The sequence below is a fragment of the Patiria miniata genome, unplaced genomic scaffold (genome assembly GCF_015706575.1).
Source record: "Patiria miniata isolate m_02_andy unplaced genomic scaffold, ASM1570657v1 HiC_scaffold_11, whole genome shotgun sequence".
Taxonomy (NCBI): Eukaryota; Metazoa; Echinodermata; class Asteroidea; order Valvatida; family Asterinidae; genus Patiria; species Patiria miniata.
This window is the reverse complement of record NW_024037049.1, coordinates 536352-562169: the sequence shown is the minus strand read 5'-3', so window position 1 is coordinate 562169 and position 25818 is coordinate 536352. Positions and strand designations below refer to the sequence as shown.

The 25818-nt window shown below is 44.5% G+C and overlaps 1 protein-coding gene across 1 annotated transcript; it reads left to right on the top strand.

Moving 5' to 3' along the window:
* The first annotated feature begins 15910 nt into the window (after positions 1–15910).
* On the top strand, positions 15911–16309 carry LOC119740926 (zinc finger protein 576-like). The gene has a single exon (XM_038216419.1). It carries the CDS (start codon positions 15911–15913, stop codon positions 16307–16309), a length of 399 nt encoding a protein of 132 aa, XP_038072347.1.
* Positions 16310–25818: the final 9509 nt, after the last annotated feature.

The following is a 25818-nucleotide window of genomic DNA, read 5'->3' as shown; positions in this document are numbered from 1 at the left end:
GAGTATTTGGCCGTGGGCTATGAAGAGGACTCGCCGATTCCAGCGGATATGCTGACTGCGGCCCTTCATTGCCTTGACCATGGTCTGCGCTCAGTGCTTGATCAGTTCGCACGGGTGTCGGCCCTATCAACTTCCATCCGCCGGGGTAACGTGCTCGATGCACTTTTTCTCCCGTCGCAGGGTGCTCGAAAAAGACTTGACGATCTCCCCTTGATGGGCGCGGATCTATTTGACAGTAAATTCGAAGATCAGATGCGAGATGAGGCCAAACGTCTGAAGGCTACGGAGAAAATCAACTTCAAGAAGCCTCCAGCACCGGCGTCCAAACAACAGCGGGGTAAAGGCAAAACATTTGTCATTCCCCGCCGCAAACCTCTGAAATCTGGTTGCGGTGGTTTTCGTGGCCGCACGGACAATACTTCCAGTGCTCGCGCCACGCAGGCCCACACATTCTCTGGACAACAACGGCCCCAATCCAGTCGTGGTTTCCGGGCACCGGCCCCCCGCTATCCCGGGGGCTGGCGCAAGTGACTTAGTAGACTCGTGGCGGCCTCCCGCCGTCGGACCCAAGGGAGGCCGTCTCCAAGACTTTGCGGGGTCCTGGGGTTTAGTTACGTCCGACCGGTGGGTGCTCGACACGATCGGGTGCGGCTACGCACTCGAGTTCTCGAGCACCCCCCCGTTGGACATGATCGTTCGACCGACGGTAGTTCCGTCCGATCCTACCAAACGTCTCTCCCTCGAAGGGGAGATCAATTCCCTCCTCGGGAAGCGGGCAATTCGCCCGCTCCCTCCGGGGGAGACGCGGTCAGGCTTCATGTCGACCTTCTTCCTGGTACCCAAGAAGGAGGCCGGCATGTGGCGCCCGATTTTAAATCTAAAACCCCTCAACAAATTTATTCGGCCAAGACGTTTTCGCATGGATACGCTCAACATCATACTCCAATCGATTCGTACACCTGCGTGGGGGGCCAGTCTAGATCTGAAGGATGCGTATCTACACATTCCTGTCAGACCAGACCACTGGAAGTTTCTTCGTTTTCAGTACGAGAACGTCAAGTACGAGTTCATGGTTCTTCCGTGTGGTCTAGCCACCTCACCCCGAGTCTTCACGCGTGTGGTGAAGACAATCGGGGCCGCATTAAGAAAACAAGGTGTGATGATCTTCATGTATCTGGACGATTGGATCATTATTGCTCAATCTCAGACGGCCGCATCGGCGGCTCTCAATCTGACTTGGCGTCTAGCGGCGGATCTCGGGTTTATTATCAACGCCGAGAAATCCCATCCACATCCATCCCAATTCCCAATCTTTCTGGGAGCGTCTCTCGATCTCCAGAAGGGATTGGTTCGGCCTATGGAGGAACGAATTGTAAATCTCCAACAGTGTGTGTCTCTGTTTCTCCCGACGACCATGGCCCCAGCACAAGCCTGGCTAAGGTTGCTCGGTCTCATGGCCAGTATGGTAGATGTGGTGAACTTTTGCAGACTAAGGATGCGTCCCATCCAGTTACATCTGCTGTCCTTCTATCGGCCCAGTCGTCACCACATACGTCATCTGGTGCCGACCACACCTTGGCTGATACCGCACCTCCGTTGGTGGCTCGACAATGCCAATCTCACGGAGGGGCGCACGTTTCACAATCCCAGGCCGTAAGTGACCATCACGACAGACGCGTCACTTTTTGGCTGGGGGGCCACCCTCCACCCGCGCCAAGTAGCGGGTCGGTGGGGGCCCGAAGATTGCTCAAAGCACATAAACGTGCTGGAGATGTTGGCAGTCATCAATGCTCTCCATGACGAACCAGGTAGTCAACATTCGATGCGACAATGCCACAGTAGTGGCCTACATCAATCGACAAGGAGGCACGCGATCCGCCCAGCTATGCGCGCTCACGTGGAATCTCTTCCTTTGGTGTATGAGCCACAGAGTAACACTCTTGGCAAATCATCTCCCGGGCGAGGAGAATGTCACAGCCGACGCTCTCTCCAGGGGGTGGGTCGTTCCGACGGAATGGACACTGCGTCCGCAGGTTGTCCAGTCACTTTTTCTTCTGATCGATCGGCCTCATGTCGACCTGTTTGCCTCTCGAAACAACCACCAGTTACCGGTATATTGCGCAAGACACAACGACCCTTGCGCATGGCAGACAGATGCACTGGCGATACGGTGGGACAGACTACTTGCGTACGCCTTTCCCCCGTTCTCCCTCATACCTCGAGTACTGACCAAAGTGGAACAGGAGGACTGCAAGATCCTCCTCATAGCTCCCTTTTGGCCACGCCAGCCTTGGTTCACCGACCGGTGATTCTTCCGAAGAGGGCAGACATACTGTTCCAGCCCAGCTCGGGTTTTCTTCACCCGGCCCCGGAGGATCTCCACCTGATGTGCTGGGTATTATCAAGCAATCCTTCCGCACGGCGGGCCTTTCTGAACGAGCTGCGGCCATTGCAGCCTGCAGCTGGCGGGAATCTACCAGCAAAATTTATAACAGTAGATTACACCATTTTTACAAATGGTGTAGAGCCAGGTCTCTGCGTCCCTCCGATACTTCTATAGGAGAGATTGCAGACTTCCTAGTAGGCCTCTTTGACAGTGATCTTGCTACAGCCACAGTTAAAAATTATCGTTCGGCTATAGCGGCTATTCATGGAGGCTTCTCTGACGGTTCCTCGGTGTCAGATAATCAGAATCTTAGCCAACTTATCAAGGGGATGTTCGTGTCACGCCCCCCGACACGTAGGCTATTACCATCGTGGGATCTCTTTGCCGTTTTATCAACCTTATCGAGACCCCCATTTGAACCAATGGGCAGCTCAACCTTGTTGCAGCTGTCGGTTAAAGTGTCATTTCTGTTAGCAGTGGCTACGTCTAGACGACGTAGCGAGCTGCATTTGCTTACGGTGGAGACAGTTCATATCCGGTGGGAACCAGGGGGTGTACGCCTGGTTCCTAAAACAGGTTTTCTGACCAAAAATCAGTCGGAATCATTTTCACCTCCTGACATTTTTGTGCCGGACCGGACTCCACCATACTGACCGGCCTCGCGTGATACAATTTCCCGCTGGTTGGTTACAGCCATCAAATCAGCAATAGACTCACCAACAACAGATTCCGTTGGGTCAGTCCATGCACATGAGGTCAGGGCAACTTCTACTTCCTGGGCCTTTTTTAAGGGTGTTTCTATTAAAGATATCACACAGGCAGCGTGTTGGAAAACCCCCAACACCTTCACAGAGTGCTATTTGAAGGATGTCCTCCAGACGGAAGGCAGAGCCGGGAGAGTGGTGCTGAAGGCGGCGAGCCGAGCATCATCGGGTCCACAGGATCCTCTCCTACCCGGGACTTCCCTAGAATAGGTGAGTCTCCTCATCCTGACTATTTACATTAATACATTACACTGTATTAAATATAAATGTATAGCTAAACACTCTTGTAGCAAGGTCATTGGTCTTGGACAAGTTACCTCTTTTGTATCAGTTTACCTTGTATATGGGCTTGGTTTGAAGTGTTTTAGAACTTGCTTTAAGAAGTGTCGTGTACTAACAGTACTCTTCTTTGCAGGATTCAACTGTATTATATCATAATACTTTACATGATGAGGCGTCCCCCCTTACAAGGGCTGACATCTCGGTTAACATGTGAGGGTAATTAATATCCTTTACATGTAGATTTATTGGTTTTTCCCCTGTCCGCCTTTGGACGGAACAGTGGGAGCCATCTGGGGTTACATTTCCATGTTTCGTGCCCCTGTGAGTAAGCAATAGCATCTCGCATAGTGACCCACCTCCTTGACGGTGCTAATCTATGCATAAGTAGTATTGCTCTACAGGTAAGTAGAGTGAAGTAGACTCCCCCCCCCCCCCCCCCACAGAAGTGTGGTTGGGGTCTACGAACGAATACTTACCTGTAGAGCATCCCTCCCCCCTACCCCACTCTTCTCGATGCCTTGGGTACTTTGTTGTATTCCGACTTAGCGCTCGAGAAAAGAGGACGCTCACGAGGCACGCATGCCGCGGGGTATTATGGGTAGGGCGCCAGAGGGCGCTATTGTATATAACTCTTAGCGAAAATACCTGCCGGTAGGGGGAATATGCATAAGTAGTATTGCTCTACAGGTAAGTATTCGTTCGTAGACCCCAACCACACTTCTGTGGGGGGGATTTTGTGAGTGATGACATTTATTCTCACATAATGTTGTTTTACTCATGTTCAACAGTATTTTCAGTGACTGCAGTATATATAAACGGTATTCTGTTAGAGATTGTATCTTCAGTTTGACTATTTTGTGTGTATAACTAAAATCTCTTTGGTCTCTTCTGAATAAAAGAGTTGCACTTCCTGACCCTGAAAATGTATGTTTTGACACCTAGACTGTTATTTGATAAGGGGTAGTAGCTGGCGGCCATCTTTAAAATAAAGTGAACAAACTAAACATTTGACACTGTCATAAATGGTAGAGTTGCATTTCTTGACCCTGAAAATGTAGGTTTGGACGCCACAATTTTAATCCTTAGTGGCTTAGAAGAACAGATATTGGTAGACATAGGTTTTCAATGGCGGCCATCTTTAAAATCCAAGATGGCAGCCGCAATGTATCTGGACAAATTAACCATTCAGCGCTAACCCAAATGGTTCAGTTGCATTTGTTGACCCTGAAAATATATGTTTAGACACTAAGATTTCAATGTCAAGTGGCTTAAGATGCAATACATGTAGTTTTCAATGCTGGCGGCCATCGATAGATGGCAACAATACTGTATCTGGACAAACAAACCATTTGACACTATCCCAAATGGTACAGTTGCATTCCTTGGCCCTGAAAATGTATGTTTAGACACCAAAACTTTAATCCTAATTGGCTTAGAAGATGAGCTATGGGTAAAAATAGGTTTTCAATGCAGCCATCTTTAAAATCCAAGATGGCCGCCATATTCTTATTGGATGAGTTGGTTCGCCCCATTGATCTCATTATACACAGACTGGATAGGACATCGCGCAGTGTTTGTGCACGAATGCGCGGCCGAACAATGGCGGCGCGTTTACTGTCAGACGGGTAAACGCGCACTGTGCTTTCACTTTGTTTACTTTGGAAAATGGATTATCGAGTGAAGCTAACTGAACGATGAAGAGTTACCCTCAATCCCTCCAGACAGCTTTTCCACACTTTCTTGATATACACTTTCTTATTATGCATTTTCGAAATTCAAGAACCCCCCATTTCCTTTTCCTTTTTTTTTTTTAAATCCCTCCTCTACCCAAAAATGATTGTAAGTAAATTGCCAATTTATTTTTGGCACATTGGTCATTAGAGCACACTGAATTACTCCATCAATGAAATGATTATATGCTGAAATGACATCATATTTTTTATCTGAACACTCACACGAGAAATTGTATGGAGATTCATTCAAATGATTGATATTATTTATTAAAAACCCGAACATAAACCAATTAGAATCTAAATGGTAAGAAAAACCTTAATTTTACAAAGTAATCAGTAAAAACTTCTTCTCTTCCCGTCACTAGATTGATCAGGGAATGACATCGTTCACCTATTGTGATATTGTGTGAAAGGAGATGAATCACAAACCAAAATTCTAATTTTGTCAAAGAATAATTCAAGCTATGCACGGTCTTGTTTTATCATCAATGTTTAGCTATACTTCTGAAATAAATATAATTACTTGTAAGTGTAATGGGAATCGTTTTTGTGAGCGAATATGACGGTGAATTAATGGCTATAGCTAATAATCTTATATTAAGGCGCACACGATATAATTTCAAACTGTAAAAGTACTCATTGCTTTTTTCACCATACAAACTGTCCATAATGTGACAGTCATCTTGGGAGCTCACAAAAATACTTGCGTTGAACTCCACAGCTTCTTTCCAAAACCAAAATCAATCAATGTTAACAGTTCCACATCGTAAAAATTGATTAAGTCAAACGCTCAGATGCCTATCACATCGCATGTTCCATTCAGTGGATGATACAGTAGATTCCATCCCTCCGTGAAGTTCTCCATTTTCGTCCATCTCGGATGTTGTCCTGCAGCTGCATGGTGGTTTTTGCTATGGCTTTGCTGAAGTTCTTTGTTTGATATGAAGGTCAATCTGCCGGTTGTGCAGTAATTTAGCATAATCCATCTCCTCGGTTTCTCTTTATAAAGAAAAAGAATAGAAACATTTCGGTAGGCGTTTAAGGCAGACATAATTCAATCAGATTTTGCATATAAAAGTTATAAAAGTTATTCGAATAAACTATTTTAAACAAGTCAACTTTTGTTCATTGCCATTGCCTGGTCAGTCATGCACGTGTAGGCCTATGTCTTTTTAAAGAAAAATGATGTCGACCAGCATGACAGGCCTAGATCGCGTGGAATTTGAACAGAATATCTCGCTATAGCTACCACACAGGCCTCCATCCCCTCAAACTCACACCGACATTAACGATATTATAATTTGCTTTGTCGTTCCCATGTTCATATTCCTCCATGCCATGTTGTACTATAGGCCTTGTTAAAAAAAAAAACTTACTTGCGAATAATTGTCCTATTCTTCAACGCTCCTTACTTCCCGACTCCACCAATCTATGCTGCGCACACCTTGACTATACTCCTCGTCGATTTTGATCAATTTAGATCTCTGTTTCTTTTATTCTTTCAAAAATGACAAAGAAACCGAAGAAAACCCAACATCATTTTTTAATCCTCTGTTGGAAAGTGTACACAACTCGAATGCGAAATTGTGTTCTTTTCCCTTTTCAAAAAACGCGCGCGCGGACGCACGTTCGTACGCGATGTCCTATCCAGTCTGTGTATATGGAGAACAATGGTTCGCCCTATCAAAAATTGAAAGCTAAGGCAATAAGGAGCATGTATGGAAAATTTGGCGCTTTTGTCCGGAATGTCCACATTCATTCCAAAAAGTTGCGTAAGCTGCCTGACTACAACAATTAATACAGTGTACCTTATGGGGAGAACCTGTTCTTTTTTATGTCACATAATCCTCACAGCGGATAAAGTTTAGCATTCTTTAGAATGGAAGGTTCGAGTTCGAGATACAACAACTGACGGACAACGACACAGTTCTGCGTTTGTCTCTCTGATGAACTTTTATTGCTGACAAGAAATTCGATGGACCTAGAGTCTAATGGACGTTCCTTGACAGACTCTACAGATGTTTAACGGACGGTCCTTGACGGACTTAATGGACGGTCCATGACGGACGGTCCATGACGGACGGACCCCTCCTGTACATTAAGAAATAATGCAAAACATGGGTTTAAAATACTACTCTACAGTCATTGTACAATATACCACAACACACGGTTCAAAGGTCATAGTACTGGTAACCAAACACAATGAAACAGTACATCAGCTGGTGCTCACTAAATGGAATGGGACAGGTTACATAACACTATTTGGGGTAGACAGAGATTTGTCCTTGTCCTCAATTCAACGTATTTAAAGAACCAGGAGCAAAACATAATGTCGTAAGTAAGAGCAACACCTACAACTTATTGGGAACATAATCAAATAATACACTGTTTTGGCTTGGAATTGAGTAAACGTGTACACGAAATACTAAGCTATAATATTCAATATCTGGGATTTAATAAGGGAATAATTGTGTGCTTCGGAGGTTTTTATCACTCTGTTTAAGACCACTTAGAGTCTGGGTGCTGATAATTACCCGAGCCGGAGGCGAGGTTAATTATCAGCACCCAGACTCTAAGTGGTCTAAAACAGAGTGATAAATACCGACGGAGCACATATTTATTCCCATTCATAAATACCTTTTCGGTAAGAAAAAATCATATAATTCGTTCAAAACATCCCGATTTTGTTCAACAAATTCACTTTATGCTTTTAGAAACATCCCTCTAATGGAGTGTTCAGCTGGCGAGTAAGATGTAAACAACCCTTTTATGGAGATTGACGCGCGCGTATCATGTTCTGCGCGATGTCGAGCAGAACGCACCTGGTGCGTTGCGTTTTGAATTTAGAACTTTAAAATTCTGACTCCCTGGTAGTGTTGCGCATGCCTACGTGAGGATTGTGAACGTTCAACCAATGAAACGATAAGAGGCACTGGATTTTTAGGAGTCCACATTTTATTGTGACACTGGAAAAGTGTTTAAGACCAGCTAGCCATGTCTTTATCATCCGTTTAAGACCGGCCACGTGACGGGCTCTTGACCAATAGGAATGCGTAAACTGTCTTAGGTATTTATGAATTGTGGATCAAGAACACAATGAATCAAGAGCTAACCTGGATAAAGTTAAAGAACAGCCTGTACATGCAGCTACATGTACATCAACTTCGATACCATTTGCGTAGCTGGAACATATTGTGATGAATCATCAACTATACGTTTTATACATTAACATGAACTGTATAGCGACTTTTCTTTAGTGCCCAGTCACTCATACTGTTAGTGGGCGTGGCTTAAGTCATCTACTAAGCAATACTGCATTTTCATTGGTTGAGGCACCCTGTGTACTTTAGTAATGAGGGGCATTTATTGTATGTGAATGTATATGACCATGTTGGCCTATAAAAGGCACAGTTCGAGAGAAGAAATCTCACTTCTTCGCTTTGTGGGACTAAAGAAATCAAAGAAGTCTCCTGTCTCTGTTTTATTGTCTAATTGTCACTAATTAGGGTGTAAGTCTCTGCCACTTGAGCCACTTGAGCCACTTGAGCCTCTTGAGCCACTTGAGCCACTGGTCAGCCACCCTGAGCCACCGGTCAGCCACCCAGAGCCACCAATCAACCACCCAAACCACAGGCTAATCCACCCAAAACCACAGGTTAATCCACCCAATCCCTAAATCCCAAACACTAGTTGAGTTAGCGCTTTCCCCTGGTGGAGGAGATTTGGGAGTGCTGTTCGTCACTTGGTGCTGTGGCCTCCAACCGCAGGTGCTTCAACTCCATTGGGACTGGGCCAGAGAGGCAAGGGACCGACTAGGCGACGCACGTTACATTGGTGGCAGCGGTGGGATCCACTGAGAGTGACGGGACAGCTAGCCAAAGGAACCACAGGGTGAGAGTGGTCAGAATCGATCTAACAGAAGCAGTGATTTGGGGATAGCAGAATTCCGCGGTGGACGTGGAGAACCACTAGTCACGGCAACAGTGGATAGCAGAGACAGGATGTTGGAAGAAAGTGTGGGATACTTTGAGACGACACCGGCCAGGGTGACCAGCAGAGCAAGCATTAGGCTACACCCTGCGGTAACACCATCACCTCCTATATTGACACCGGCAAGATCCGCCGAGAGGATGCCAGGTGTTGGCATCAGGGCGCTGGAGCCAGTGACGGCACAAAAGCTCTTCCAACAGACCGGAAGAGTTGGGGAAGTGATGACACCTACGGTCGGCACAGCGGAGTCCTCTCCTCAGGCAAGATTCATGTCAACACCAGTGACATGGGGACCAGGGGTGGTAGAGCAGCCCGTCTACCGGAGTTTGACTGATTGGGGCGGAGTAGAACAAGCAGAGGTTCGACGGCAGAGACCTACTGGAACGAGTGATGTTCTGGTGGAGTCTGGATGGCCTTTGGCCCGGCCAAGGATGCAGGCTCCAGGGGAAATGCCAGGTAGCTTAAACACCCCACAGTTGGCGTATGATGCGAGGTGTAATCTGCAGCAGCAGTTGGGAGAGGCGCCTGGACATCAGACGTGTACAGCACCACAGCGGGTGGTGGAAGAAGTCAGGAGCACAGGGCAGCACCTGAGGAAACCGGTGGATCTGGGAGAGAAAGGATCGGTAGAAAAGAAAACTCTGCTTGAAGAAAAGGGGCAGGATCCACCCAATAGAGCAGCCATTGCAGGAGCAGAAAAAACCAGCAGAGTTCATCGGAAGCCAAATATCGTGCCAGATCGATTCGCCGGGGTGGTGCCATGGAGAGACTACAAATCTCATTTTGAGTCATGTGCAGTTATTAATAGCTGGACGGCAGAGGACAAAGCTTACTTCCTGGCAGCAAGTCTCAAGAGTCGAGCACAGCAAGTGCTGGGAGACAGGGCTACAGGAGAAGTGCTGTCCTTTGCAGAGCTCACAGCAAGACTAGAAAGACTATTATGGGCCTGGTGAGCAAGCCGAAACGTACCTAGCCGAGCTTAGGAGCAGAACAAGGACAGAAAGCGAAAAATTGCAAGCGCTGGGGCAGGGAATACGTCGACTCACGGAGCTGGCCTATCCTGAGCTGCCCCGAGATAGCAGAGAGCGTCTGGCACGAGGGTATCTGGTGGATGCCATACCCAATGCAGAAATTAGAGCGGGAATCTTCAGAGCGCACCCTAAGACGTTGGATGAGGCGATCAGAGCTGCGCTGGAGACCGAGTCTTTTCTGAAAGCGGAGAGACAACGGCAGCGAAACCAGGGTGGTCGCCCAGACAGAAACAATCGAGTCACAAGACAAGTGGAGATTGTCTCAACGGATGAGTTCGAAAGGCAAACACGGGCAATGTCGGAGCAACTGAGGCAAGTGCATCAGCTGTTAGCCGGGCAAACTCAAGCAATGCAGAATGACACACGGCGCCCTGAACAAGCCGACTTCGAACAGAAGCATACAAAACTAGCCTGCTACCACTGTGGAAACACAGGGCACTTTAAGAGAAACTGCCCTGAACTGAAGAACAGATAAATACCCGGTCCGAGTGTTCAACCCAGGTACTACAGTTGTGATGATAAGTGGAGGTAGTGTCTTGGGGACCATCACATCCACGGCTGATAAGGACATTCAGAAAGATGATTGCTCTACGATTAGGATGATGGAAAGAGGGGGAGAAACAGCAGAGAATAAAGCTGGTCAAGAGCTTTCAGAACATCTCACCGATCTGTACCAACAGAGTGTTAAGAACTTACTGGAGAGTCCAGATAGAGACAAGGTGAAGAAGCTACTCATCGAGTATCAAGACGTTTTCTCAAAGGGCACGGGAGACCTGGGGAAAACGGACCTGGTGCATCACGAGATCAGGACAGATGATACGGCCCCCATACGCTAACGTCCCAGACGTCTCCCTACCTGGCAACGGGCCAAGGCGGACGAGCAGGTAAAAGACATGCTACAGAAGGGGATAATTGAGCCATCAAATAGCCCATGGGCATCTCCAGTCGTCTTAATGAAGAAGAAAGATGGATCCACCCGGTTCTGCGTGGACTACCGGTTTCTCAACGAACACAGACTGAAAGATGCATACCCGATACCCAGGGTGGACGACAGCTTAGATTCGCTAGCAGGGACACAATGGTTTTGCACCCTAGATCTGGCCAGTGGATACTGGCAAGTGGAATTAAATGAGGATGCCAAGGCCAAATCAGCTTTCGTTACCAGAGGAGGACTGTACCAGTGGAAGGTCATGCCTTTTGGCCTCTGTATCGCCCCGGCTACATTCGAGAGGCTGATGGAAAGGATTCTCTCCGGGCTTCAGTGGGAAACACTACTACTGTACTTAGATGACATCGTGGTCTTCGCCAAGACGGTGAATGAGGAGATAGAGAGACTTGAGGAAGTCTTCCGGAGGCTGAGACAGGCCAACCTCAAAATAAAGCCGAAGAAATGTAGCCTCTTCAAACAATCGGTAGCCTACCTGGGACATGTGATATCTAGTGAGGGCGTAGCCACGGACCCCGAGAAAGTTAGAGTTGTGGAGGAATGGCCAACACCTCGGTCCACCAAAGATGTAAGGAGTTTCATTGGATTGGCTTCTTACTACCGACGTTTCATTCAAGGGTTTGCCAAGGTTGCCCAACCATTGCACCAACTTATGGAAAAGAACCGGATGTTCCTGTGGACAGAGGACTGCGAGGTTGCTTTCTGCACTCTGAAGACACAGTTGACATCAGCACCCATACTAGTCTACCCCAAAGAAGGAGGAGAGTTTGTACTAGACACGGATGCCAGTAGCACAGCCCTGGGAGCTGTGCTATCCCAAAAACATGATGGTGTGGAGAAAGTCGTTGCATATGCCAGCCGCACTATGTCAAAGCCAAAAAGGAATTACTGCGTCACGAGGCGAGAACTCCTGGCCGTTGTGACATTTGTCAAGCACTTCCGGCATTACCTGTATGGTCGACACTGGCTAGATGGATGGAGATCTTGAGTGAGTACGACTTCACGATCCAACATCGGCCAGGTCGAGTCCACCAGAATGCCGATGCACTCTCCCGCATGCCATGCAAGCAGTCCGGAAGAGGTATGGAGCAGAACGAAAAGGACCAGGTGGAGATGCCTAGAATTAGTTGCCCAGAAGATTCGGCAATCGGCGATCCTTAGAACGAGGGAAGACAGGAGGAGACAGAAGGGAAAAGTCAAGGCCAACAAAATGTACCGACGACAGGGGTGAATGCAGATCGTGGGACCAGAATGATAAGTCTCTCACCAAAATGGACTCTGAAGGAACTGAGGGAGAAACAGTTAGGTGATCCTACGATTGGACCTATTGTCAGAGCTGATTGGGGCGGAGTAGAACAAGCAGAGGTTCGACGGCAGAGACCTACTGGAACGAGTGATGTTCTGGTGGAGTCTGGATGGCCTTTGGCCCGGCCAAGGATGCAGGCTCCAGGGGAAATGCCAGGTAGCTTAAACACCCCACAGTTGGCGTATGATGCGAGGTGTAATCTGCAGCAGCAGTTGGGAGAGGCGCCTGGACATCAGACGTGTACAGCACCACAGCGGGTGGTGGAAGAAGTCAGGAGCACAGGGCAGCACCTGAGGAAACCGGTGGATCTGGGAGAGAAAGGATCGGTAGAAAAGAAAACTCTGCTTGAAGAAAAGGGGCAGGATCCACCCAATAGAGCAGCCATTGCAGGAGCAGAAAAAACCAGCAGAGTTCATCGGAAGCCAAATATCGTGCCAGATCGATTCGCCGGGGTGGTGCCATGGAGAGACTACAAATCTCATTTTGAGTCATGTGCAGTTATTAATAGCTGGACGGCAGAGGACAAAGCTTACTTCCTGGCAGCAAGTCTCAAGAGTCGAGCACAGCAAGTGCTGGGAGACAGGGCTACAGGAGAAGTGCTTTCTGCACTCTGAAGACACAGTTGACATCAGCACCCATACTAGTCTACCCCAAAGAAGGAGGAGAGTTTGTACTAGACACGGATGCCAGTAGCACAGCCCTGGGAGCTGTGCTATCCCAAAAACATGATGGTGTGGAGAAAGTCGTTGCATATGCCAGCCGCACTATGTCAAAGCCAAAAAGGAATTACTGCGTCACGAGGCGAGAACTCCTGGCCGTTGTGACATTTGTCAAGCACTTCCGGCATTACCTGTATGGTCGACACTGGCTAGATGGATGGAGATCTTGAGTGAGTACGACTTCACGATCCAACATCGGCCAGGTCGAGTCCACCAGAATGCCGATGCACTCTCCCGCATGCCATGCAAGCAGTCCGGAAGAGGTATGGAGCAGAACGAAAAGGACCAGGTGGAGATGCCTAGAATTAGTTGCCCAGAAGATTCGGCAATCGGCGATCCTTAGAACGAGGGAAGACGGGAGGAGACAGAAGGGAAAAGTCAAGGCCAACAAAATGTACCGACGACAGGGGTGAATGCAGATCGTGGGACCAGAATGATAAGTCTCTCACCAAAATGGACTCTGAAGGAACTGAGGGAGAAACAGTTAGGTGATCCTACGATTGGACCTATTGTCAGAGCTAAGGAGAATGGAGGGGACAGACCAGAGTGGGAATCTCTCTCCACTGAGTCAGCAGCAACCAAAACATATTGGGCCCAGTGGCAACAGCTGAAGATGCAACAGGGAGCCCTATGCCGACGCTTTGAGACAGATGACGGAAGGCAATGTAAGTTGCAAGTAATTTTGCCGTCATGCCTGCGGGAAAGTGTCCTGGATGAACTCCATGATAGTAAAACGGCATGTCACCAAGGAGTGCGCAAGACCCTACACAAGGTCCGACAAAGGTACTACTGGGCAGGAGTATCGGACAATGCACAGTGTGTGCAAGGAGGAAATCACCGGGCAAGAAACCTTGAGCTCCCCTTCAACAATACACGGTTGGCGCACCGATGGAGAGAATCGCTCTGGATGTTATGGGCCCCCTGCCCAGGAGCGACCGAGGCAATGCGTATGTACTAGTTGTGGGAGATCCATTTACGAAGTGGATTGAGGCATACGCACTGCCAGACCAGAAGACATCGACCATAGCAGAAACTCTGGTGGAGCAATTTATTTGCAGATATGGCTGTCCAAAAGAACTCCACAGTGACCAAGGCACGAACTTCCAGTCCGCCGTATTTAAAGAAGTGTGCAGATTGCCGGGGATCGACCAGACGCGAAATTGCCCTTAAAGTCCGACGGGTTCATTGAAAGATTCAACCGAAGCTTGGTGAATCTGGTTGGGCCGTTCGTAAAGCCAGACCAGAAGGATTGGGATGTCCAGTTGGCATACTCGATGATGGCATACCGAAGTACGGCTCAAGAAAGCACCGGAGAGTCACCTTGCACCATGCTTTAATATGGGGCGGGAGATAGCACTACCACTACACGCGCTTACCCCAGTGATTACCACATGTCGACTGACTATGCCAAAATCTCCGACAGAAAATGAGTGAGGCACATCAAAGAGCTCGGAGCAACATGAAAGTAAATCTTCAGAGGCAAAAGCCCAACTATGATCGCCATGTTTTGGGTAGCAAGATACAAGCTGGTTCATTGAAAGATTCAACCGAAGCTTGGTGAATCTGGTTGGGCCGTTCGTAAAGCCAGACCAGAAGGATTGGGATGTCCAGTTGGCATACTCGATGATGGCATACCGAAGTACGGCTCAAGAAAGCACCGGAGAGTCACCTTGCACCATGCTTTAATATGGGGCGGGAGATAGCACTACCACTACACGCGCTTACCCCAGTGATTACCACATGTCGACTGACTATGCCAAAATCTCCGACAGAAAATGAGTGAGGCACATCAAAGAGCTCGGAGCAACATGAAAGTAAATCTTCAGAGGCAAAAGCCCAACTATGATCGCCATGTTTTGGGTAGCAAGATACAAGCTGGAATGTTTGTATGGCTGCACAACACTGCGCGCAAGAAAGGATTGTCTCCCAAGCTGCAGTTCAAATGAATTGGCCCGTATCTGGTCCTGGATAGGTTATCAGACGTGACCTTCCGGATACAGGAGAAACCAAAATCAAAGCTGAAGGTTGTGCATTATGACAAACTGATGATCTACACAGGCCCAGAGAGAAGAAAATGGCGAACCGAGGGGAGAGATAGTGTTCCTGTGGAGCCGGAGACCGAGGATGAGCAGGAATCTCCACCAACTGATGAAGATGGTGTTCACTTGCCGGAAGATAATCCACTTGGGGAGACTACAGACGACGCGGGGGAATACCCCGGCCAGGGGAACAAACCTTACTTCGAGCCCTCGGCTGAACGCACGGAAGAATTCGAGGAAGAACAACACATTTCCACCCAAGAAAACGGCAGTGAAGATATCACAACGGGCCTAATTCAAGACGAGGAGCAAGAACCAGCATCAAATACCCAACTCTCCGTCGGGCGGTACCGAAAACACCAGCGACGATGTCCCGCTAGATTACAGGATTACGAAGTTTAATCCAAGAAAAAAAGAAGGGAAAAAAAAGGAAGTTGACTGGTATCCCGCAACCCCAGTTATTTTTAATAATAGGTTCTGCAGGCACCACGCAACTCAGCGCTCGACTACATACGTGTGTATAACGTACACATACGGGCATATACACAGTACACATGGGGCGACGCACGTGTGTACGTCATTACGTGTTTGAGCCTTGAACCGTCCACAACTACGACCGCACATCGCACTGTATACAGCCACAATAGCCACCACAGCCACCACAGCCACCACAGCCACCGCCGTTTCCACTAAACTACAGTACCACTGTCCACCATGCCTAGGGGCAACCAAGGTGACAAGCCATCGGTCGGCAAGCGGCGTGACGAGAAGCGACCGGGGGATGACGGGGCCAGCAAACGCCCTAGAACGAGCAGTCATCATCACAAGAACAGCTCAACACCAAGCGCCCATCCCCAGAAGCCTGAGGCCAAGATTCCCGTGACACGCCCGCCAGCCACCACCTCCTTCCCTTGCCATGTGGGTGGTTGCGGTAGGAAATTCACCTCTCGAGCCAGCCTGGTCCAACATGAAAAGGAGAGACATAGGGAGGCCTTGCCCTTTGCTTGCAGCATGTGCGGGGAGCGGTTTACCAGGAACTCCAGCTTGCACCGCCATGCCAAGTCCCAGTTGCACTATTTTGGGAAGAATTGCTCCACCTCAGCCAAGCCTTGAGCACCCAATTCTCCGTCCATCATACCACCGGAGCCGGAGATGCAACTCCTCCCTGTCCCATCCCCGCATGGTTCCCCCTCAACCTCCACTGCTACTGGCCACCCCAAGACTGGGGGAAAGTCATTGCAGCTGCTTAGGCAGCTTCACACCGAGATGGTGCCCCAAGTGAGCTCCTCCACGGAAAGTGAAGACCCAGCTGGGGAGATGGCAGATCATATTGAGGTAACGACCATCACCCGGGTATTCCGCCGAGGAGTATTGCACTCCCAGAAAGACGCAAAGCAAGATTTCTACTTCTTAAAGTTCCAAGTTAAAGTTCCAAATAATTACAGAGTTTTAAAGGTTAAAGTTTGAAATGTTCAGTTGTTATAAAAGTTACAGTTAATTTTGAAACTTCAAAAGTTGAGGACCAAGTTATTTCTAAAAGAGTTGGTTTAATATGAACCACTTTATTTTGTTATACATGTACATGTACTAAGAAGACTTTTATAGTGTATTTTAAAAGTGCTGCTCATCTATTTTATATAAAGCCATCTATTTTATATAAAGTCATGTATTTCATATAAAGCCATGTGTTGATAAAAAGGAATAATCATTCGACTTTAGAGTTGTTCTAAGATGATTGTTAAACTAGGTTTGTGTGCACAAATATTGCTGCTAATGAGATTTATTAAACCCACTTTGTCAGCTGCGAAGATTGTAAATTTTATATAAGAATACTGAATGAAGGATGTGGCTCCGATTCAAAATCTTAAGTTTTCAAATGTTTGTTGTGTAGAAACTTAAATCAATTAAGACTTAACAGTTTCAGGGACTGCAAACTCTGGGGGGAGGTCATGTGATGAATCATCAACTATACGTTTTATACATTAACATGAACTGTATAGCGACTTTTCTTTAGTGCCCAGTCACTCATACTAGAACAACAGCATTTAATTGGCCAGCGCTGTTAGTGGGTGTGGCTTAAGTCATCTACTAAGCAATACTGCATTTTCATTGGTTGAGGCACCCTGTGTACTTTAGTAATGAGGGTCATTAATTGTATGTGAATGTATATGACCATGTTCAACCATGTTGGCCTATAAAAGGCACAGTTCGAGAGAATAAATCACACTTCTTCGCTTGATGGGACTAAAGAAGTCAAAGAAGTCTCCTGTCTCTGTTTTATTGTCTAATTGTCACTAATTAGGGTGCAAGTCTCCGCCACTTGAGCCACTTGAGCCACTTGAGCAACTTGCGCCACTGGTCAGCCACCCTGAGCCACTGGTCAGCCACCCAGAGCCACCAATCAACCACTCAAACCACAGGCTAATCCACCCAAAACCACAGGTTAATCCACCCAATCCCTAAATCCCAAACACTAGTTGAGTTAGCGCTTTCCCCTGGTGGAGCAGATTTGGGAGTGCTGTTCGTCACTTGGTGCTGTGGCCTCCAACCGCAGGTGCTTCAACTCCATTGGGACTGGGCCAGAGAGGCAAGGGACCGACTAGGCGACGCACGTTACAATATATATATTAATATTAAAGAATGAAATAATTCTTGAACAAATGGTTCCATAATATTTTAATGATACACTAATTAAGATACATGTTCAATTCACATCAACTTAAGTTGACTGCCGAACTTATTATTGCAAATTTCTAAGTTCAAGCATGGTTCGAATCAATAAAAGTGCAGCAATTATTCACACAATAATGGCTCAAGCTGCAGATAACTTCGTGCACAGAAATGCAAACAAATGATTGAAACCAAGAACCACCAAATATAAGAATGAACTTCAATCAGCATTACAACTACAGAACACAAATAGCTCTCAACTAGAAACTAAGTCTCAAAATTACAACTCAAAATAACTGAAGACAAGAACTTACCCCTCTATGGCTACGACATTGGCTTGGCTTCAGTGGCCTGCTGGATGTGGGTGCAGACTGGTCTTTTGGCCCTGATGCGGGACCTTATATACACACTGGGTCGGTGATGGACACTTCCATCCATTTGCCGATTGGCTAAATATTAAATTGACAACTCTTTCCCTGTGAAATAATTTGAATATAAACTTTATGATTGGCTAGTTTTTCAGGGAGTCCTGGGTGAATCTGCTGACCAGCAAGATTTCTTCCAGGTCCCAACAACCTCCAAACCCTAATTGATTTGGCTCCAAAGCTAGTGAAAGTGACATTCTTGGTACCAAAAATAGCTAGACAAGGGCATGGGAAGATCTCTCTCAAACAAAGGGTTTGGTTAGACCCAAGAATGAGTCTGGCAGGAGGTCATACCAATTACCAGCCCATTTTGGTGGTGAAAGCTAGGCTTCATGTATCCTTGAGGTTAGGAAACAACATTAAGAAGCCAAATACATGAAACATGAATAACACATGTTTTCATTTCCCGACATTTACCCTGTGCACTCAAGCTGCACATCACCAAGCAGTGACCCACACTGCCCAGTAACACATGCGCAAGAATTAGATGGACCCTATAAGCTCTGCACCCACTAAACATACTGCTATACATGAACATGCAAAGTGAATTCGCTAGTTTTGACATTCACATTGCGCTATTTAGCGCCCTCTGTTGCATTACAGTATAGAAAATGAAACGCATTCTATGACGTCATTTGTTCTTTTTTATTTTCTCTGTTTTCAGTGAAAGTCAGGATGGCAAACTCTGCACTTTTCTGCTTGAACATCAACAAGTATCACAAGTAACAAAAGCTGCAAGTTTGTACAAAGGAGAATCCCATTTAGGGAGTTCAGGGGGTAAGATTTTGTTCAAGTACATGTACATAAAATGAAAAACAACTAGATTTATGGTTGTGGACAAACACAGGGCTGTTTCAGTAATGTTTTTGTGACATATGTCACAGGTAAATTTCAAGTATAAGTTCCATCCAGAAAGGATGTGTAGTTCTATTTATCATAAATGGTGGCATATATAAATATGTGATTACATTCTCAAAGGGCCTTGAATTATGACATCACATGTCACGTGATCACGTCATGATGACATAACATCAATTGTCATCTATAATCATCTATAACAACCTGCCGCTAGAGGGAGCTCTAACATTTTATGACGTCACCGTTTTTCTAAAAAGAGCAACTTAGCCAGTTGAAAGCCAGTTCACATCGTTGAAAGCCAGTTCACATCTTTTACCAATTTTAAATTACAAGGCACTTCCGGTTTCAACCGGAAGGAAGGGTCATGCGATTTCGCATGTGATATCAAAAATGAAGACCCTGGATAATTCTATTGATCCCCGCAAACGTCAAGTTCAGGTCTCTCACGGTTGATTTTCTATTAATTTTCAAATATTACATTTAACATGACGTCACGTGACTCATGATGACATCACGTGACTCATGATGACATCATCGTGACGTCATTTCAATTTTCATGTATAACACATCCCAGTCTAGTTACGTACCAACTTTCAACCCAATTAGACCTGTAGTTCTGGAGATATAGGCTTTCAAAATATGCATTTTAATATGACGTCACATGCCATGTGATGACGTCATGATGGCGTCACTTCATTTTTCATCTGTAACACACCCCGGTCTAGGTGCATACCAACTTTGAACCCAATCGGACATGCAGTTCTGGAGATATGGGCCTTCAAAATATGTTTATTTTATATGACGTCATATGTCACGTGATGATGTCATCATGACGTCAAGTTAATTGTCATCTAAGACATCCCGGTCTTGGTACATACCAACTTTCAACCCCATCGGTCCTGTAGTTCAGGAGATATAGGCCTTCAAAATATGTTTATTTTATATGACGTCATATGTCACATGATGACGTCATCATGACGCCAAGTTAATTGTCATCTATAAGACATCCCGGTCTTGGTACATAGCAACTTTCAACCCCATCGGACCTGTAGTTCAGGAGATATAGGCCTTCAAAATAAGTTTATTTTACATGACGTCATATGTGTCACGTGATGACGTCATCATGACGTCAAGTGAATTACGTGAATCTATAACACATCCCTGTCTATGGACATACGAACTTCCAACCCACTCAGACCTGTAGTTCTGGAGATATAGCCCAATCTGTCAGATCTAGCTGAATACTGCTAGAAAACGGTCACAACAGAAAAATCGCATATAATGTCACGTCACGTGACTCATGATGACGTCACGATGACGTCAATGTTTGGCACACAACTTCAGGTGCTGGTCTAATTGTGTGCCGAGTTTAAAGGCAATCGGATTGATTTTAGTGCCCAAAGTGCCTGGGACAAAAAAACGTGCACAAATGCTATGGGCAAAATGACTGATAAAAAATAAAAATAAACTAGAGCTATGTCTGTTCGATGAACAGAACATAGGGCTTTTCCTTTTTTTTTTGGGGGGGGGGGGGGGTGTTTTGTCCATATGCAATTAGATACCGTAGTTAGAGGACTAAATTCTTCACATACATGTATAGGACTTCAACATTTACACCTTTTAACATGACGTCACATGTCCCGCAATGACATCATTGTAACAACACCATAAATCCCATGAAAGAAAGTGTAACATTTTGTTATGGGAATAAAATCTTAAAAATTAAAAAATCATAAAAATATCAACCGATAATGTCATGACGACGTCATTTCAAATTTTTCATACTTGTGACATTATCTACCTATCCACAAAGTTTCATGAGGATGGGAACTGCTGTTATATGTGTTTTGGAAATTCGCATTTTTGATAATGTCATCGTGACGTCACAAATTTAAAAAAATGTGTATATATACCTATTACCTAACAAACAAAATACAAAAGGAATTTTGAATTTTTCATGTTACGTTCGTGAGATTCGGCTTAAAGGTCCAAAAATTCAAAAATTCATATCAAATCGCATGATTACGTCATCATGACGTCACCTCATTTTTATCTATAACACATCGCAGTCTACCGACACACCGAGTTTTAACCAAATCGGACTTAACTGTTCTGTAGATATAGGACTTCAAAATATGCACGTTTGTGATGACGCCACGTGTCTTATGATGACGTCATCATAACAATACCTGTCAGTCCACATATTTTTTATTGTAGTCTTGATGTGTACCAAGTTTGACGTTAATCCAATGAAACAAAATTGTATTATTTTGTAAATGCAATAAAATTTTAACAATTATGAACTTCAAAGTTGGTTTGTTGATTGTCCTTGGCAATCCTAAGAAGCCTATTGCATTTGGGGCCGAAAGGTCAAGGGTCAAGGTCACAGTGGCTAAAACAAAAGAAATTTTGTCAGCGCGATAACTTGAGTAATACTTTACATGTGAACTTCAAATTTGTTTGTGGATTGTTCTTGGTAATCCAAAGAAGCCTATTGCATTGGCGGTCGAAAGGTCAAGGGTCAAGGTCACAGTGGCTAAAACAATTAAAATCTTGTATTTATTCTGAGATCATAGGAATTAATTTATATAAAACCTACAGAAAACACTAACGCTGTCAATGAACGTTCCATGTGACCAAGGTACATGTAAGTTGATGTTAAAAGAGTGGTGTTATGTCGTGAGACAGTCACGGTTGCGGGGCATTTGTGTTTGTAAACACACCTGACTTGTTCTTCTGCTTCAATGCGGAAAAGCATTGTTTTTGTTCCGATTTTTTTTTTCTTTTTCCTTATTGGCTTTTTCGCCGAAAAAGCCTTTGTTTTTGTTCTAATTTTTTTCTGGCTTTCTGCATAGTTGCGGAAAAGCATTTCGTTTTTTTTTTTTTTTTTTTGGCTTTTCCGCATAGTTGCGGAAAAGCCTTTCTTTTTGTTCTTTTTTTTTTTTGGCTTTTCCGCATAGTTGCGGAAAAGCCTTTGTTTTTGTTCTGATTTTTTTTTAGCTGTTTCGGTGACACAACAGCTCTTGTTTTTGTTTGTGATTGTGACGTCATCAGGTGTCGGGTTACGTCACATTAAAGATGCATTTTTTTCATATGTTTTGTACACGTTTTAAAACACTCCAGTTTGACATCTTCGTAAATCTCATCAACTTAACTTAGACCACCACCCACAGATGGTCCTAGATGAAATTCGTGATCGTGACGTCATCAGGTGTCAGGTTGCGTCACATTAAAGATATATATTTTCCCCATAGGGTTTGTACACATTTTAAAATGCTCCATTTTGACACTTTTGTAAATCCGATCGACGTTACACTTACACACTTAGACCACCACCCATAGATGGTCCTAGAAGAAATTGGTGATCATGACGTCATCAGGTGTCAGGTTACGTCACATTAAAGATACACATTTTCCCCATAGGGTTTGTACACGTTTTTAAACTTTGGCACTTTCGTATATTCAATCGACATTATACTTGGTACACACTTAGACCACTACGTCATGTAAAAGATGCATTGTTTCCCTATTCGTTCTGTACACGTTTTTCTTCAAACCATACACTTTTCCACTTCCATATGTCTGATTGACTTTACTGTTCGTCAGAGTATTTCAAATATCCGAAACAGCTTGTGTTTGTCCACAAACACATTTCTAGTTAGCTGTTTCGGTGACACACCGAAACAGCTCTTGTTTTCGTTAAGATTTTTTTGGGCTTTTTCGCAATTTTGCGAAAAAGCCTTTCTTTTTGTTTTTTGTTTTTTTTTTCTTGGCTTTTCCGCAAAGTGCGGAAAAGCCTTTGTTTTTGTTCTCATTTTTTTTCTTTTTTTGGCTTTTCCGCAAAAAAGCGGAAAAGCCTTTCTTTTTGTTCTCATTTTTTGGCTTTTTCGCAATTCTTGCGAAAAAGCCTTTCTTTTTGTTCTGATTTTTGGCTTTTCCGCAAAATGCGGAAAAGCCTTTGTTTTTGTTCTCATTTTTTTTTTTTTTTTCCTTCTTCTTTTTGTCGCCAAAACCCCATAGACTTTGTGCACGTTTTTTCTACACGCCACTTTTGGCATTAATCTTTGTCAGACATCATTCAAAGTTTGCATAAGCATAGTCCCTATAGCAAAGATGTGTCCCGAAGATTGACGTCATGGTGACGTCATCGACTAATTTATTATAGATTTTTGAATATTAAATTTTTCCCATAGACTTTGTACACAGAAATTAAAAAAAAATTGTCGCTTTTCAAAGGGCATTTTCGACTCTTTGCCAGTAATTCATTTACACCACTCTTTGTCCAAGCAAAGACCCTAATTCAAACAACATTGTGAAATGATGACGTCATGATAACGTCATCCTGTGTTGATTGATAGGCAATTAAATTGTGACACTTTTAATATTTAAAAATGCATAAGAAATCAACCATACGCGTCCGCAGCATTTTGTTGCCGGCAAGTGGTAGAATAGGTTGAGGTCTTTATTTCATTCAGTGTGCGTGAAATCTCGTGACCCTTGCTTCCGGTCGAAAAAGGCCAAAACCGGAAGTGGCTTATCATTTGAAAGTGGTAATAGATATAAACTTGCTTTTAACGGTGTTAGTCTCTTGGCCAATAGTATTCTTCAAATCATCTACCGATGACGTCATGCAATCTTCGAGCGCCCTCTAGCGACAGGTTGAAAATTAGCAAAAAATGTATTTTGAATAGATGTCTGTGGCGAAGTTTGTCGTAATCGCCTAAATATTGGTGTATATGATGACCTTGACCCACTTAAGACGTGTGCGAAGTTTTAGGCGAATGACGTCATCAGACCGGAAGTTATAATAAAAAGACCCTTTTTCATTTGAAAATTCCTGAAAAATCAACCATGGCAGTTTTTATATTTGTTTTTACTTTAATTGTCGATTGAAGAGTAGGTCTAAAACATTTCAAAGTTTCGAGGCGATAAGCAAACTCGAACATACCCTGCGCACGCTTAAAACTTCACGTTGACAATACCTCTGCTTCAAAACATGCACAGGACAGGACGTCCACAATGTACATGTACATGTACATGTACATGCACGTACGTTGTACATAGGCACATACATCGTATGTCAGTCAGCCTGCAGCGCACGTGTTGCCCAGGTCAAATCCTGTCCACAGTGACCGTTTTAGCCGATTTTCGGCTAACTTTGACAGATTTTATGTTCATGCATGCGCATAGACAGGGACGTATTGGCATTAATCTTTTTCAGATATCATTGAAAGTTGGCATAAGCATAGTCCCTATAGCCAAGACGTGTCCCGAAGAGTGACGTCATGGTGACGTCATCAAGTTATTTATTATGGATTTATGAATAATTAATTTTTCTCATAGACTTTGTACACAGCTTTCTCCACAAGTCTTTCCCTATACAACACTGATATATCTTACTGAGTAGTTCTGAACTTCGGCTGAGAATTACTATGAGAAGGAAAAAGAAATCGTATTTTTTTACGCCTTTCATTTGATTGAAAATATTCCCAAGAGTTAGAATAGCAAGTAATATTTTATAAAAATGTTTCAGTTTAAAGGAAAATCACGCATTTAAAGGTGCAGTTTTTCTGCTGTGGGATTTTTAACCTATTGACTTTGTACACGTTTTCAAGCCACCATTTTCGTATTTTGGCGATCTGGAATCGTCATCAAAGTTACAGCCAAGAAAGACCCTCATACAAAAATTATGCCAAGACTATGACTCACGATGACGTCATCACCTAATTCTTTATTGATTTTTGAAAATTTACGTACATATTGTGAAGTCTTATATCTACAGAAATGTAAGTCCGATTGGGTTGAAACTTGGTATGTGGCTATACCAGGATGTGTTATAGATTAAAAATGAGGTGACGTCATGATGACGTCATCCTGAGATTTTATATAATATTTATTTGTTTGGACTTTTAGCCATATCTCCCGAACGCAACATGCAAAATGCAAAATTCTTTTTTGCATTTGGTCTGTTATGTAATAGCTATTTGCACAAAACTTGAAAAAAAATGTGTGACGTCATCATGACGTCATCAAAATGCGATTTTGCAAAACTCATATAAGGAAAGGTCCAATTGTCATGAAACTTGGTGGGTAGGTAGTTAATCATACTAGTATGCAAAGTTCGAAGTGACGTCACGATGACGTCATCAACAAATTTAAAAATTTTTGTCGATTTTCAAAGTGCGTTTTCGACTCTTTGCCAGTAATTTATTTAGATCACTCTTTGTCCAAGCAAAGACCTTGTGCACACGCACATACATCGTATTGCCGAGGTCAAATCCTGTCCACAGTGACCGTTTTAGCCGATTTTTCGGCTAACTTTGACAGATTTTATGTTCATGCATATTCAGGGAATATTATTGATTAAAAAAAATCATAATGCGGAAAAGCCCTATGTTCTGTTGCAAACAGACATAGATCTCTAGTTGGCTTTTCCGCAAAAAAGCGGAAAAGCCTTTCTTTTTGTTCTCATTTTTGGCTTTTCCGCAAAAAAGCGGAAAAGCCTTTCTTTTTGTTCTCATTTTTGGCTTTTCCGCAAAAATGCGGAAAAGCCTTTCTTTTTGTTCTGATTTTTTTTCTTTCTTCTTCTTCTTCTTCTTCTTTTTTTCCCAAAACCCCATAGACTTTGTACACGTTTATTCTACACGCCACTTTTGCCCTTAAACTTTG